A 15,222-nucleotide genomic window follows, 5' to 3' on the forward strand; every position below is an offset into this window, starting at 1 on the left:
AGCTGGGCCTCTGACACTCCTTGTCTTTTTGGGGGTTAATTTGTGTAATTTCTAATTTCGCAAGGCTGCAGTTTCAAACTCAGAAAAAAATATTTTGGATATGTAGATGCACTTTGACGAAATTGAAAAGGTTACAGGTTCGGGTTTCGACTCTGCACAATTTTTACGCGAAATTCATTCTTACCGTTTTACCATTTTCTTTACATTTTTGTCCGTTAGGCATCGCTAAAAAATTTAATCAACAATTGACACATAGGATGATCAGCCCATTATCGCAATGTTTCTATTATCACGCTACCCATTTGAAGTCGTTGGTTAGATGGCTGCCATCTTTGTTTAACGCATTGAGTCAAATGGTAGCGCAACAATAGGGGCACTCGATCCGTGTTTTCGTTGCGCTCAAACGCGAGAATTTCACTGTTTTAAGCGCATGTATGTTATTATCTTGGTACTTAACAACGAAGCAAAGCTGTTGATGCCAATTTGTACGCATTCCATTGTTTGTAGGCCGAGTAATTAATGAAACAGTGAGGCGCTCTCCTTAGTATGGTGAAAATAGACACTTCACCTTACATATAGACAATACGGAAGTATTCTTCACTCCCGAGGAAATAAAGACACTTCTCGATGAGCGGATATATCAACATCCCCGAAGGGATATTGAGATAACAGAACGACACAACTCCGAAGAGATATTGTCGAATTTGAATCGGCTTAAACCGATTTGGGTTTATAAACTTTCGCCGTGACTTTTTGGAAGTTAAAGTTAAGTTTGTAACCCAACGATACAGAGAATATAAACAGTACCAAAGTATGTTTCATTCCCACGAAAATAAAAGACACCTCAATCTGCGGATATATCAACACCCCCAAGGGGATATTGAGATAACAGAACGACAACGTCGCATTGGCATTCAAATTCAGCTTAAACCGATGTAGGTTTATAAAATATCGTAGTGACATTTGAAAGCCATAGGTCAGTTTATAACCATTCTTCGGTTGTCGATACTGCAAAAATACTGCTGCAATTTCTCTTCAAGCGACTTGGTTCTGAGAATTTCCCATCAAACAGCCCACGAACCAGGATTATGGAACTCTAGCCCCATCAAAACAACAGTACTCTTCAAATAGTCCTTGGGATTCCACGGAATGTAACGGAATACCATATTCTAGTGAAGGCTATATGGTTCGACAATGAAACGGATGTTTCCTGCCTTCTCACTCATCTCCTCCAATTTCTATTTCAACCAGGTACAGCTTTGGTCGTTATCCGGAGAGAATCTAGCAGTACCATACCCAGTCAAACTCACTGAAGCTGGGGATGAATGAGTTAGGAGGGATTGAAAGGAGACATCCGAGAAGATCTTTTAATAGATCATCTATCAGCGCAATCGAAAAGTTACCTTTCTTCAACCTTGCTTGTACTCGATGAGTTTTGAGACTCGAGGACTCTACACAATGAGCCGAAGCATTGTTGAAGAGAGCACCTGTGCGGTTGTGCTTCTTTTCTTTGATTTTGATCAATTTATTTCCCATTTTTAAGGATTTAGAAAGAGCTCGTTTCTCGCAACTACCAATATTTACACCTGATGTTGTGGGAAGTAACTCAATTTTCGATTCCCCGAAAATCCAAAAAGGATCCACACGCATCAACGATTACAGTCAGAGCAGAGAGTTACATCTAACATCTCTTCTCTGCCTGATCGTGTAAATGTTGGGTGATTCGCATTAAGCATGTGCAAATTTGTGCTGCTTAAACAGTCCGGCAATTCGGTGCCTCTCAAATTGATATATGATCTGCCTCAAATTATGTGGTGAGTATTTACATCACTGCCGATTATGAGTGGAAACCCATTTCTGCCACAGTATGATACAAATACGTTGCAAATTTCATCACCGGCACTTATTGTACAGCTACTAGAAGATATCAAACACGTTTGCTTATAATCGCCAATAGCGCACCCCGAAGTGAGCATTAGTGATATGACCATCATTTGAATCTCGCGATTTGCGAAGAAACAAACGTCCACTGTGTAAAAGATTCGGTTAACACAGCAAGGACAATACCAACGACGCTCCGTGCGCGACTGGCATATTTTAATCATGCCAGCCATTCAGTCCTCGGCATGGAGAAACACTTCGACTCGAGGACTCCTGTTTTCAGTCGCCTCTTACGACATGGGATCTGGAACCCAGTGGATCAACTCTTGGATAATAGACTGTTATCATCCATATCTGTTAGTCGCCTCTTACGACATGGGAACAGAAACCAGTGGGTCAATTCTCGGCTGAAATACTTCGAGAGATTTCAGCGCACCGGATACCACACGGCTTCGGTCTGCGAGTTTAGTAGCCATCCATTCCCACATCGGGACCAACACCGCATGAGCTCATTCTATAGCAGCTTTGTTTCGGAAATTTTTTAGTCAATATTATTGTCAAAAGGCAAGAAGCATTCATGGAGTTGTTACACTGTCAAATACTACGAGAAATACAATGAAATACAATGAAATACATTGTCTGAATCATCCTAAGGGGTTAGTTTTACAGAGGCCCTAACAGTACATGAAGTATGTGAGAAATTCCACCAATATTATTCAGAAAAACTTTATAATCGTGACCGACCTGCCATGATTTCGATGAAACTTTACACGTTCACCTGCATGGAAAACTAAAACAAATGCTCGATGGCCGTATTGTGTACAGCACAAAATTATCCGAGAAAAAGTTACAGGGAATGAATACATCTGCATGAAAAAAAATAAACACTAAAAAATGTTGTGACATTTTTCTCAAAAGCAAAAATCTATGTTTAACAATTAAATTTGAAAAGAACCCATTTTCTTTAGATTTCCATCAACAAAAGTTTCAAACATTTTAAATGTTAATGCATCATGGAAAAACTATCGCTAAACAAGTTTTTCTGGTGATAGCTATAAACATGATATTTGGAAAGTTTTGTCTGTCAATTACTATGAGATTTAGAAACATGTTGAAAGTTATTGAGGCAAACACTTTACACTATTAGTTTTTGTCATCTTACAATGACATTTCAAAATGTTTCTATTATTTTAAAGATTTTATAGGCAAAAATAAATAAGTTTAAAATAGGAATTTTTACTAATTTAATTTTTAACATAAGTTTTTTGTTATTGTAAAAAAGGTCACAGCTTTTTCAGTGCATATTTTTTTACGCAGAACTATTTACTTTCTGTAACTAATTCCCACATAGTTACGATAATCCAACAACTTTTTTGAATGAAATAGCAGCAAAAATTTCCATGTCTTTTTTTAATTTTTCATGTGTCAAATTATTCTAATTGCCAGAGGAAATCATGGAGATTCATAAACCGTCCACAAATGCAAAGTTTTGTTGGAATCGGCGATATTGAAGTTTTAAAGTCGGCCATTGATCACTTACAAATTCTTCGAGTCATTTGTACATAACTCAGACATATTAGACGAAAAAACATATTTGTATGTACATACTGCGTAATTTCATTCAAGAATAGTTGCATTAGTCGTCCTAGAGAAGAAAAATAAAGCAAAGGGAGAGAAGACAAAAATACTTGATGGAAAAAGCTGTTTCAGCATCTTGGAAAAGGGCATCAATATCGCACAAGTTTGGTCAATACTTATTATCAGATGGAATCTGGTAAAAGATTAAGCTTTCCAAGAACTCAGAATCCTATGAATGCACTGTTCAACTGAAGCCAAATATTGTTCCAAATAAAATAAAATAATCACTAAACTCATTATATCAAAATATGCGGTAATTCATTTTGCAGAATTTCATCAAATACCAAATCATCAATTTGAACGATGCAGAAGGTATTTGGTTTGGTTCGTATTTTTTCCTCAAGCATGTCATTTTGCTTCTTTTTAAAAGCACGGAATTCTGAAAAGGAGAGACTGTACACAAAATCTAACTGAACGATTCAATCCAATTCTTGTTCTCCACTTTTATTCTGGTATTTTTTATAGATGAAAATATAAAGAAATCGTATGTTTACATGAAAAAAGCTTTTCCATCCATGTTCCTTCTACTTAATACGGTCTAAGAATTCTCATGTTGGTTTTACTGTCATACTGTGTTTCATGCGAAATCAATCTTGTGAACTATGATGACCCAAATTGATGTAGAAACCGTTAAGTGCCCAACAGGGTACCCGGGTACCTTATAAGATTTCAATCCATGCAATTCTAACGTCTTCTCCTAGCTGGAAATTTGTACTTAGTGACATCCTAGAATATCACCAATTATGCAGGAATAAAATTGATAATCCGGTAAATAGAGGCCTGAGGAAGATCATCCGGATTTTTTTACTCCGTATCAAGCCGGTGAAGGTATACGGATACCCGCCAATTGAAAAGCCCCTAATTATGGTATTTCTAACCGAATCGAACACTTTCGGATGTTTTGAATTCAGAAACTCATAAACTTTTAAATTTTGTGAAAATTAAACGGACGAATTTATTTGTTTCCCGGGTATTCGGATTCCCGGATTAATATTCCAGTATTGAAATACTGTGTGTGAATTTTAATGGAATATTGGCAATATGCGTATCAGTATTCTTGGAATTGTCTCAGAAGTACAATTCATGGTCATGGAACCGTTGGGCGATTTGATCCCGGAGTATGTTTCATTGAGGCCGTGAGCGGCCGTTCTGAACCCTAAACATCCATAAGTGTTCGAATCGATTGAAAGATGCCATAATTATGAACTTTTCAATTGGGGGGTACCCGGGTACCTTTGTCGGGCTCTTAAAGTTGTTTTTTCTGTTGTTCACATAACGGTTAAATGTCTATTTTTTATGTTTTTGTAACTTCTGGAGGCATTTGTTTACGAGCAAACCCATTAAAATCAAACAACTCACAACGGAACATAATTTTGCAGTGCAAATTTATCAAAATACAATTTAAAAATTGTATAATACAAATAAGATAATTGTGTGTCAGAGTACGCCATTTTCAGTGTCAAAACAGTGAATAACAAGTCATTCTTCTGTTAACAAAACTTTCTTTCCTCATAAATGTGTCTATTTCCCCCTTCATTCACCCACAACAATCTAAACAATCCCGATCTCATGCCGCCCGTCAATGCAACTTTTAACATGTCACTTTTGTCAGACCTAGGTACTCCGTTTTTTCCTGGGGGCCACGAGCTATGGCATCATCCGTTAGCATTCTCGGCAGCAGCCGGTGAGCTACCAAGTGCAGCAGCCCTTCAGCATGCGACCCTCGTCCATCCGGCACTGCATCCTCAGGTTCCGGTACGGTCCTACCTCTGACTAAATACGGACAAGGTCCTCGAGCAGCAGTCAATGCACCAAGTGAGTATCCGCTTCCAGTGTTTTCATGCAATTTATTTAACCTCACCTTCCCACTCCACTCCCCTTGTTTCGTTCCGTGTATAATAGATCATCCCTTTTTTATTCGTTTTTTACCCCATGTTGTATACGCTGAGCTCACCACTCACAATGATTCGAATGAAAACTTTGACACAATGCCAAAAATGAACTAAACCAGCAGAAAAACGTGTTTTTGTGCCAGTTCTCAGAAAGAACCCCTGGCTACGAAATAATGAAGCCCTGCAAGAGTTGCTAGGGAAGAGCGTATTGTACATAGCTTGCAGGTTTTATTCCTTGATCTTAAACTGTGAAGCACCATGAAGACAGGTCCTCCTAAAATCAACTATCCTATTGTTATCAGTATCATCATTGTCACAGTGCTTACCTGCATACTCACACGCTTTGAACACACAGAAAGCAGCACACATACTCACACAGGCGTAATCTCATCTTGGCTTTTTACACAACAATCCTTTTCCGTTTCACTTTTAAAACAGATCCTCAAGTGTCCCAAACGTGCATCCCCTTCTGCGCCCTGTGCTAACATTCAGCCCCACACCACCCAAACAATAATAAACGATGAGAAACTCATCTAGTCCCTCCTCACGAACGTTGCTAGAAAGGTGTGTGACAAGCAGTTACTTCTACCCTGCCAAACGATAGCAACGGCACAAACCTCCCGCCACACTTGGAATCATTTTGGCGCAGCTTCCCCTCTCCAACCACAACCGCTGAGTAGTGTTGACAGGGAGCAGCAGACGTAAAACTTTATACCTTAATTAGCCCATCATGAGCGCTTCTCTCCAGCACGTTGATAGCAACTATAGGAACAATAGACGACTCGGTATATAACCCTACCATGACTCGAAGCGAGACGGTCTACACTCATTCCGAAAAGAGCCACTACCGGTGGTGGATAAGTGAAATGGGTATTCGGTTTTCAATTACTACATAGTTGGACCTCTTCGTCGGGGTTTGACTTGTGGTTCGAGGTCCCGTCTGGCTACAGCTTCGTTAAAGTGTATTATAGAAAAACAAATAAAATAATGTTTGATATATACAATTGAGAAAATAAATGCATATTTCGCGAATGATTTTGAACAGAACAAACTAAACTATTGAGTGGCTATAAAACTACCTTAAAACCTAAATTGTTACTCTGTAATACTCTCTGGGTAATCTTCTGATCAAGAAACCGTTCATATTTACTAATGCAAGTTGTCGTGGTGAGATTTTTTACTTAAATTTCAGTTATTTATTTTACGCGACTGCCACCTTTGCCATGGCTTCTGGAAAATTACTAGATAACACGTTCCATGGCGACATAACCGGGAACTCTAGTGTTAGTGACTCTAGTGACTCATTCTCTTCTAGGATCTGAACCATACATTGCAAATTCAGTATCAGACTCAAGGTCCGCGCGCGATCATCTAAGAATACACGTAAATATGCGAATAGGCATACAGCTATAAAATCGAATTTATACACGCGAAGTTTCATACACGCTAGCACACGCGACAAACACGTTAACATATAAACGCTTCAGAGCTTCGCGATCACCCACACATTTCTACGCTTACGATCTTGCAAACAGGATAAAACTTCGGCAGCTAAGTGAACGTTGTAGCACTTATAAATCTACAAACGCGGTCTCAAGAACAACCCTACAAACGCTCGTGTTCGCGCGATCATGGATTGGTTACGTCCGGAAGTTCTTTCTCTCAGCCCTAGCAGTCTATGTCTTCAGTTGGACCAATCAGAAATAAATTACGCTCATATCCACTAAACAACACGTTTGGCAACATACCGGGAACTCTATTGATAGAGTTGATAGTGATAGAGAACACACTCTTACAAGCATACAGGCAAATATGCAAACGAATACCCGGTTTTAAAATTGAATTTTTTACATGCAAAGTGACACACTAGCACACGCGACATACTAACGACCACGCTACAAACACCTACGCGAACAAACACGATAACATACAAACGTTGGAGCCCTTCGCGATGGTTCACAAATGAGAACATACAATCGCGATCCTCCACGCACAACTACGCCCAAGATTTTACAAACACAAAAACGTCCCAATGATTTAGTGAACCCTACAGCACTTCCAATCCAATTAACGTGGTCTCAAGCGCGCACAAATAAACGCTCATTCCCACGCGATCGTAAAGTTCATACGCCCGCAGAACTGAACCGTACACTCGATATCACAATCAGAATCATGACCCACTGCAATTGGACTTAAGCCGTGTTTTGGTGGGTGACACTTCCCGTCTCGTCTGCAATTGTAATAAGTGATTCTGATGGGGAGCCCTTCCGGTAACCCAGCTCTAAAGCTCCAGTAAGACAACTCTCGAAAAGAAAGAAAGAAAACAAAATTTGAAATATCTTTGAGAATCGTATTCGGTAAGAAAATTAGGTTTTTGTCAGTATGAAATTTAGAAACATGTTTAAAGCTGTTGCAAGAAAAACATTTTTACCAATTACTTCTCCACGATGCAACCACATTAAATATTTCCATTCTCTTCAGACTTTCATTGCCAAAAAATAAAAGATTTAAAAAAGTGAGTTTTCTTTTTTGGAGATTTAGTTTTTAATATAAATTTTGAGTTTTTTGAAAAATTCGCAACCTTTTTTCATCATTTGTTTTTTTTTTGCGAAGAAGAGATTATTGCCTGCAACCTTTCCTCGGAGTGTTTTGCTGTACAAAATACAGATTTCAAGCAACATTTTTTTTCAAAACGATGCTTGCAAAAACTCTTAGACCCTTTTAAAGTATTACTCTTGAATCAAAATGCTTTGCTGTGCAAAATGCTTAGAACACATGCTGATAAAATGTCTAAAGTTTCATCTGTATCGAAGGTCGTTCGCGATTTTAAAATTTTTTGGGTGAATCTTGGAGGAATTACTGTATTATAGCATCTGTCGAGAAGTGCCGATTTGAACAACAGTCGCTGTATCCATTATATTTGCCACTACAGTTAGAATCAATGAAGTGAACGAAAAAAGTTATCTTATATCCGAAGAACAAAAGAAGCCGTGACTTTAATTCTTGCCGAAGTGTCGAGATGTGTGAATATGAATATTAAAAGTGAAACTCTGACGAAAGAACGTGACGTGGAGTCTTTTCGAATTACCCCGAGTTTTTGGAATATTTACATACAGGTTAGGCTTGGGAAGGGCACCTCTATCTAATTCCATCATATCAGGCATTCAATAATGATAATTTTCGATAGACTTCTTTAGGCATATAAAATCATTTTGAAGATCAATCTACACCACTATTCAACATTCAATATCCTCGTATTTGTAGATAATGGCATTCGACAACACGATATGGCACCTCAAACTTGCGATGCGATCTTTAAAAGTGTCGCTTTACAGAAAAGTGGAATCGTTAAAAAGGATAATGGAAAAAGCTAATTATTCCTAGATATTTCAACGGTTATTACGCGGTATGATTCCGTCCTTCCTACCTGGTCTGACAATACAAAGCACAAGACAGTACCATTCTACAAACAACGCTTTGCAATTAGCAATGACAGATGCTTACCTCCCCATTCTACGATGAAACGGCTCACTAACATAAACCGTAAACAGCAGTCGTCAAGAAAAACTCTTCTCCGACAATCAGTACCAAGGCAAAGTCTTCAATACCGCCGTATGATCCCCAAACGGTTGCCAACTTTGGGGAGTTATTCAGGCAATAACGGCAACTGCAAAACCGCAAAAATTGTGTACAGTAACTCCAAATCAAAAGTCAGAGTTTTCAGTTAGGACGAAAATACTAAAGAGGACGAATCCACATCAGCGATTTGTGATGGCCAGAAGAAAGAAAGAAGACCCAACAGGGATCTCCATGCATTGTAGGACAACCTGAGAGAAATTAATGCCCCCAAGATGCAGTCCCGCTATGAAAAAGGATTTCCATGCACTTTTTTATCAGCTAACCAGAGATTCTGTGCTTACTTCTCCTGGCTCACTTATGGTATTTCGGACTTGGGGTCTAAGGGTCGATTTCTTCACCCTCGCTTAACATTTAAACCTGGTTCACCAGTACGTCTAAATCTGGCTTAAACGCTTAGCGAGGGTGAAGAAATCGATTCTAACTGGCGCTAATACGGTGGCATTTACTGATGAAATTAATTCGAAACGCATTTGCATTGTACTTTTAATCCGTCGATATATCCATATAATTTCTAAGAACCTTCCTGCATGGCAATAAATTTCAGTTCATTGTGAACTTGACATGAAAAATATTAAACAAAAAACAATTTTTCTGGATTTTTTAAAAGCATAGTGCGAAAAACGAAACGATTTCTCGGAATGATCGAACTAGACTTTGATGGTAAACTAAATATAGTTTAGTTCCACAAACACGCACTGCCAATCAAGTAACAAATGGCCATGGAGGAAACCGATCAGAACACTAACACACGAAGAACGACGCAACTTATTACCTTACAATAGGGAAACATAATAAACATTTAATTACACTAATTTCCATGGACTTGACAATGATTTGAAAAGAAATCCGAATATAATCTGTATTCGACCTATCGCTACTTGATTTTTTTTACATTTTGTTTATTCTAATATGATAAAACTATCTGTTGCTAAGAAATAAAATCTATAAGCTGTGTCCAATATAATTTGGCATCATTATTTTTACGACATATTTTGAACACTTTGAAAAAGTTACAAGCGAACCTTTTGAAATATATAAAATGCACAATCCAATTATTGAAAAACAATTGAATTGTACTGTCAAATCCAATTTAAAGATGCATGACTTCTCCCGATTCCTCTTGGCAATCGTGGAATTATGAATCTTTTACGATGACATTTTCTCAACCATGAATGTTGATTAATTTGGAGAACTTAAAGATGAACTTAAACAAATCTTAAGACTTAAAAACAACCCAAAGAATGTAATAATCATCATCAAACCAAACGAATTTGGAGGAAGCAGCAGTAAGGGAGACAAATGTGTGAAAAGCGTCCAAAATAAGGAGGGGTCCAAATTAAGCTGATAACCTTATCATTCGTTCTTCAACATCGTATTTCTATCCCTTTTGGTTTCTGTGTAAATTCGCAATGAATTTTTCTGCAGTCCATTTTTAAGACTCCTACATAACTTTTTTTTCGCATACGTCCATTGTTCGTCCAGTGATGTCCCTATCCTCTGTGCAGTAAAGAGAAATCGAAATTGCTCCCCACACTCTGGCAAGCAAAACGAGAGCGCTTCTCTTTCGTTGATATATACCACTGCATTTGATATGCGTGAGCGCATGTTGATGGCAGAGGCACGGCTAACATATACTAGGCTAGCTCGTTAGAGTGTAAACATTTGACCACGGCTTACTTATACTAGGCTAGCTCGTTAGAGTGTAAACATTTGACGAGAGCGCGTCATAGAAATCGTCGGCGAAAACAATTACATGAAATTCATATATTGTTTGCTGCTAACGAATGATCGGCACCTGGTAAATCACAAGGAAGCTATGCGGATGTCCAAAACCTTTGCTGTGATCAGAAAATTACGGTGGGATATGTTTTCTATGGCATGCATCCAAATTCCCGATTTACGCTAATAATCACATAGATGCACTGATTATCCACTGTGTCTAGTGTAATTATGGCGTAATTTACGTCAAAAATCCATTGCACACTATTTTTTCCACCGTAAGAGCTCGAATATTGTCAATTAACAACTTTCGAGAAATCCGTTTGTTTATCTCAACGATTTCTCTTACGTCACCGAAAACTGTCAATTCGCGGAATAGCAAGCCTCCTTTCTGTGAGCCGAGGGCAGAGGTAAATTTTCATACACCCAACACTGGAACGATCTAGAGTGTGGAGAAGAGCTCTTCAAATTCTCTGTGGCGCGCTCAGATAAATTCACCACCGCGCGCGCCCCAGTGTCGCTGCGGTGTATTCACTGGCGTGTATTCACTGTCGTGTGATCTTTGGTTTGTTTTCGTTTTACAAGCGGCAGTGCGGGTGCGATTGATTTGATTTGCACTGCTTGTTGCGTTGTGTTGTGTGGATGGTGGTGGCTTATTTCAAGCTTATATGATTTTCTGCTGAATATTTGATACAAATTGCTTGGTAAAGCTTACGAGTTTATAGAGTGTTGTTACACTACCCTGGGAAACCTGAAGTATTCGAGCCTAGGGGCAAACAAACAAAACGTTTTACGTATCAATGTATCGGCTGGTATAAACAAAGTTTTATAATTATCTGTAGTATCAGATTAATCGTATAACAGATGTAAGACGGGATTTGTACATTCACATTAGGACCGGCCTATTTTTTGTTCGACTGAATAACTCAATGGTAATTTTACTTATTGCGAATTTTGCGACGCCAACAAGTACAGTGATCCATTACAAGTAATGTCCTGGTATTACACACGTTTTCGATTATTATTATACCTGATAATTGCAGGGTTAGTGCGACAATCCCATTGAAACTAAGAATCATGCTTGATCGAGGATTGAACCTATTTTTAATTATTGTTTTACTTACAGTGGGTCCCAAAAGTATTTGTTATCTGATTTGACTCTTCATTTGCTTTACTTGTTTTACACATGTTATACTGGCTTCTTTCTAAAAATACAGCTAGATGATTATTTCTTGTGTCTGCTGTATCTGTAATCGCAGGTAAAACAAGATTTGTTCTCATGCTAGTTTTATAATCTTGAAGAAAGGTGCAGATCATTTTAAACTCACTACTTAAAAGCTCAAGTTTAACTGAAGAATCATATATATACGGAGTAAATTAAATTCCGACCACAATAAAATAATTGTTTCCAACGCATACGTTTATAAAGTCCACATAAAACAAGACAAATTTCACGAGGATTCACCTTTCCGGTTTTTTTTCTGTAGCGCGTTATTAAAATAATGACGTACCAATTTAGAAGCACTTCTATTTGACCGGTACAGTACTCTTAAGGGGTTACAGCACCGTAGATTTTTTAAAGCTTTGAATTTTTATTTATTGGTTTGATTTGGTTTATTGGTGCTTTAGGATGCTGAAAATGATATTCCAAAAAATGAATCGCGAAAACAATAAATAAATATGCAAATTTTCCGCAACGCCTCTTATGTATACCCCGAATATACTGCACTGATAATATAAATTCGTGGATATAATGAAATTGATCATGCAATGAACGAATTCATTCGTCGTTTTCTGCAACAAAGTATTTTCGTGTATTGTAAATAGTAGGTTTCGTTTATTTCATGAACAAGAAAGACCGCTTCGTAAATTTCACATATTTGGTGTATACTGCACGAATGTTATCGTTGATAACAACATTATTTTTCGTGAATGAATCGAAATGTTTTGTGTATATTCCGAACGATTTCGTTGGTCGCACGAATTAATTTCGTTCATCTTATAAAAGTTTTCGCATTTATGAGCAGATTATTTTTTTCAATCGATCTTTTAGGATTGATATTTGACAGCACCGATTTTTTAACTAAAAGGATCGATCTCGCAAAATCGATTTTAATTCAACCTACTCACCCCTATTGAGGACTAGAAAGATTGTGGTGTGAAGTAATGGCCGCTTCATGAACGAGAGTTTTCGTAAAATTTACTTATTTAGTGTACATTTCACGAATGTTGTCGTTGATATCGACATTATTTTTTGTGAATGAAACGAAATGATTCGTTTATTTTAATAAACGTTTGTGTACCTTTCTAACAATCTCGTTGGTCGCACGAATTCATTTCGTTCATCTTAGAGAAGTTTTCGTATTTAATAGCATATAATTTTGAGATTGCTCCGGCAGAGAAAAACTCCAACTTATTCATATAGAACCAACGAGCAGTTCGCGATGGCTGAACTGCTCCGGATTCTGTAGCCTTTTCGTAATAAGCCAACGAATATCGTTTCGTGGTGTTCACGTAAAACTCGTAATAAAAAATCATATGTACGAAAAATTCGTAAATTGTATGAAAAATTTCTGTTCGAAACGAATTCATAGCTATTTACGAATATATTCTATCAGTGTGAAAACGTTAACCGTGTTTTTCTCGAAATAACTTTTTTGATCTGTCCGGAAATGTAACTCGAACAAATGATTTTTCATCAGCCTAAAATTTTTACAGTATGTTCAAGATTACTTTCTCCAGCGACGTACGTGGAATTTTATTTTTTCATTGCATATTTTTTAATAAGCAATTTAGTGTCGATTTTTAACACATTTTCAGCGTTTTTCGACTAAAAAATGTGCCGTTTCGCGAAAAAAACAAGACATATAAAAAATCTTACGTACGTCGCTTGCTGTCGTGCTAAGGAGTTTAAAAAGATTTGGTGTTTGGTTCTGGATCAAAAACTGCGGGACATAGAGGCATTCACTCATTGACGCGTAGAATCCCCTTCCCAGCTCCCATGCTCTTGAAACATTCGCTTTCGCCTGCTGTTTAAACGATTTCCACGCAAAATAATTGACAAGTGAACAAATGAATAACGGGTGTACGCTCAATTATGATGTTTTATGTAAATTAATTATCACCACAAGCGTATATCTAATTTTACTGAATATGTCAAGCCTGTGGATGAAATCTAAGATTTCGTTTCAAACTTGTAGGATTAAGTTATAATAAAACTATTAATACTTATAACATGAGTTTTCATATCAGTTATAAAACTCTATATACGATGATACGTAAAAAGTTTTCCAAATTGGCTCCGAGGACCGAGTACTTTTAGTTTTGCAGATAGTGTAAGAATACTTTTTAAACTCGTAAGCTTTACCAAGCAACTTGTCCCAAATATTCAGTAGAAAATCATATAAGCTTGAAATAAGCCACCACCATCCACACAACACAACGCAGCAACTAGTGCAAATCAAATCAATCGCACCAGCACTGCTGCTTGTAAGACGAAATCAAACCAAAGATATCACGCCAGTGAATACACCGCAGCGACTCTGGGGCGCGCGCGGTTGTGAATTTATCTGAGCGCGCCACAGAGAATTTAAAGAGCAAGAGAGCACGGTTATCTCGCACCCAACTACCCCAACACCAGCGCACACTTGAAATCGGTCTATTGGCTCTCAAACATGAAACTTATCCGCCCGACGCGCCAACTAGGTTTCATTATTGGTATCAGTCAAATAATGTCGGAAGTATTTTCGTGCATTGATGATATAGGATGGTTGTTCGATTTTAATTGTTTTAAGAGCAACATTGCTTAGTTTCACTAAAAGTTCAACTACAGTTGATAAGAAAACACTCGTTCTTCCTTTTGACGCCAAAACATTCAGTCAAATTTGATATTTTATTGCGAATTATTGAGATCTGGAATTATTTTTGTATTGTTGAGGTTAGGTTGATTGTTTTAAATACGGAAAATTTTTACCTAGAAATTGAATTTATCAGTGAATAGCCTCAACTGTCAATATTTGCACTCTTTAATCCAGTGATTTTCGACCACTATCGTGTTTTTATCGATATTTCAATCTCTGGAATTCAGTTTAGTATAAACTGAAACCGTAAGAACGAATTCTTAGTGATGTAACAAGAAATTTATTATCTAGGTATTTTTTAGAAATAGGAAACATATTTTCTTCGTCAATATTACTTTTTATTAGCTGAAATAACATTTAGTTATAACATTGATTGAGTTTATAAAAATTCAAAATTTACTTTTCGATGCGTTTTGACAGATGGAAATAAAATCATCATCACTGCACTTTCGTGCCATCTCGCGGTCTACATCCAGCTTTAGATCGCGAATACAGCTCCGCAAGAAAGAGCGTTCTGCTTTTTTCTGCTGTGTGTGATCATTGTATCCTCTGTGTACGCATCACACTGACGCGCCAGTGCATCACTAGGGTGA

At 37.6% G+C, this 15,222-nt stretch overlaps 1 protein-coding gene across 1 annotated transcript in view; it reads left to right on the forward strand.

Moving 5' to 3' along the window:
* Positions 1-15,222, forward strand: part of LOC131683770 (U1 small nuclear ribonucleoprotein A) — a 592,476-nt gene that overhangs the window by 545,797 nt on the left and 31,457 nt on the right. Inside the window, exon 6 of the mRNA XM_058966045.1 lies at positions 5,132-5,274. Coding sequence (XP_058822028.1) covers positions 5,132-5,274 — 143 coding nt within the window. The remainder of the gene's footprint in view (positions 1-5,131; positions 5,275-15,222) is intronic.

The sequence above is a fragment of the Topomyia yanbarensis genome, chromosome 2, assembly GCF_030247195.1.
Source record: "Topomyia yanbarensis strain Yona2022 chromosome 2, ASM3024719v1, whole genome shotgun sequence".
In the NCBI taxonomy this organism is placed as follows: domain Eukaryota; kingdom Metazoa; phylum Arthropoda; class Insecta; order Diptera; family Culicidae; genus Topomyia; species Topomyia yanbarensis.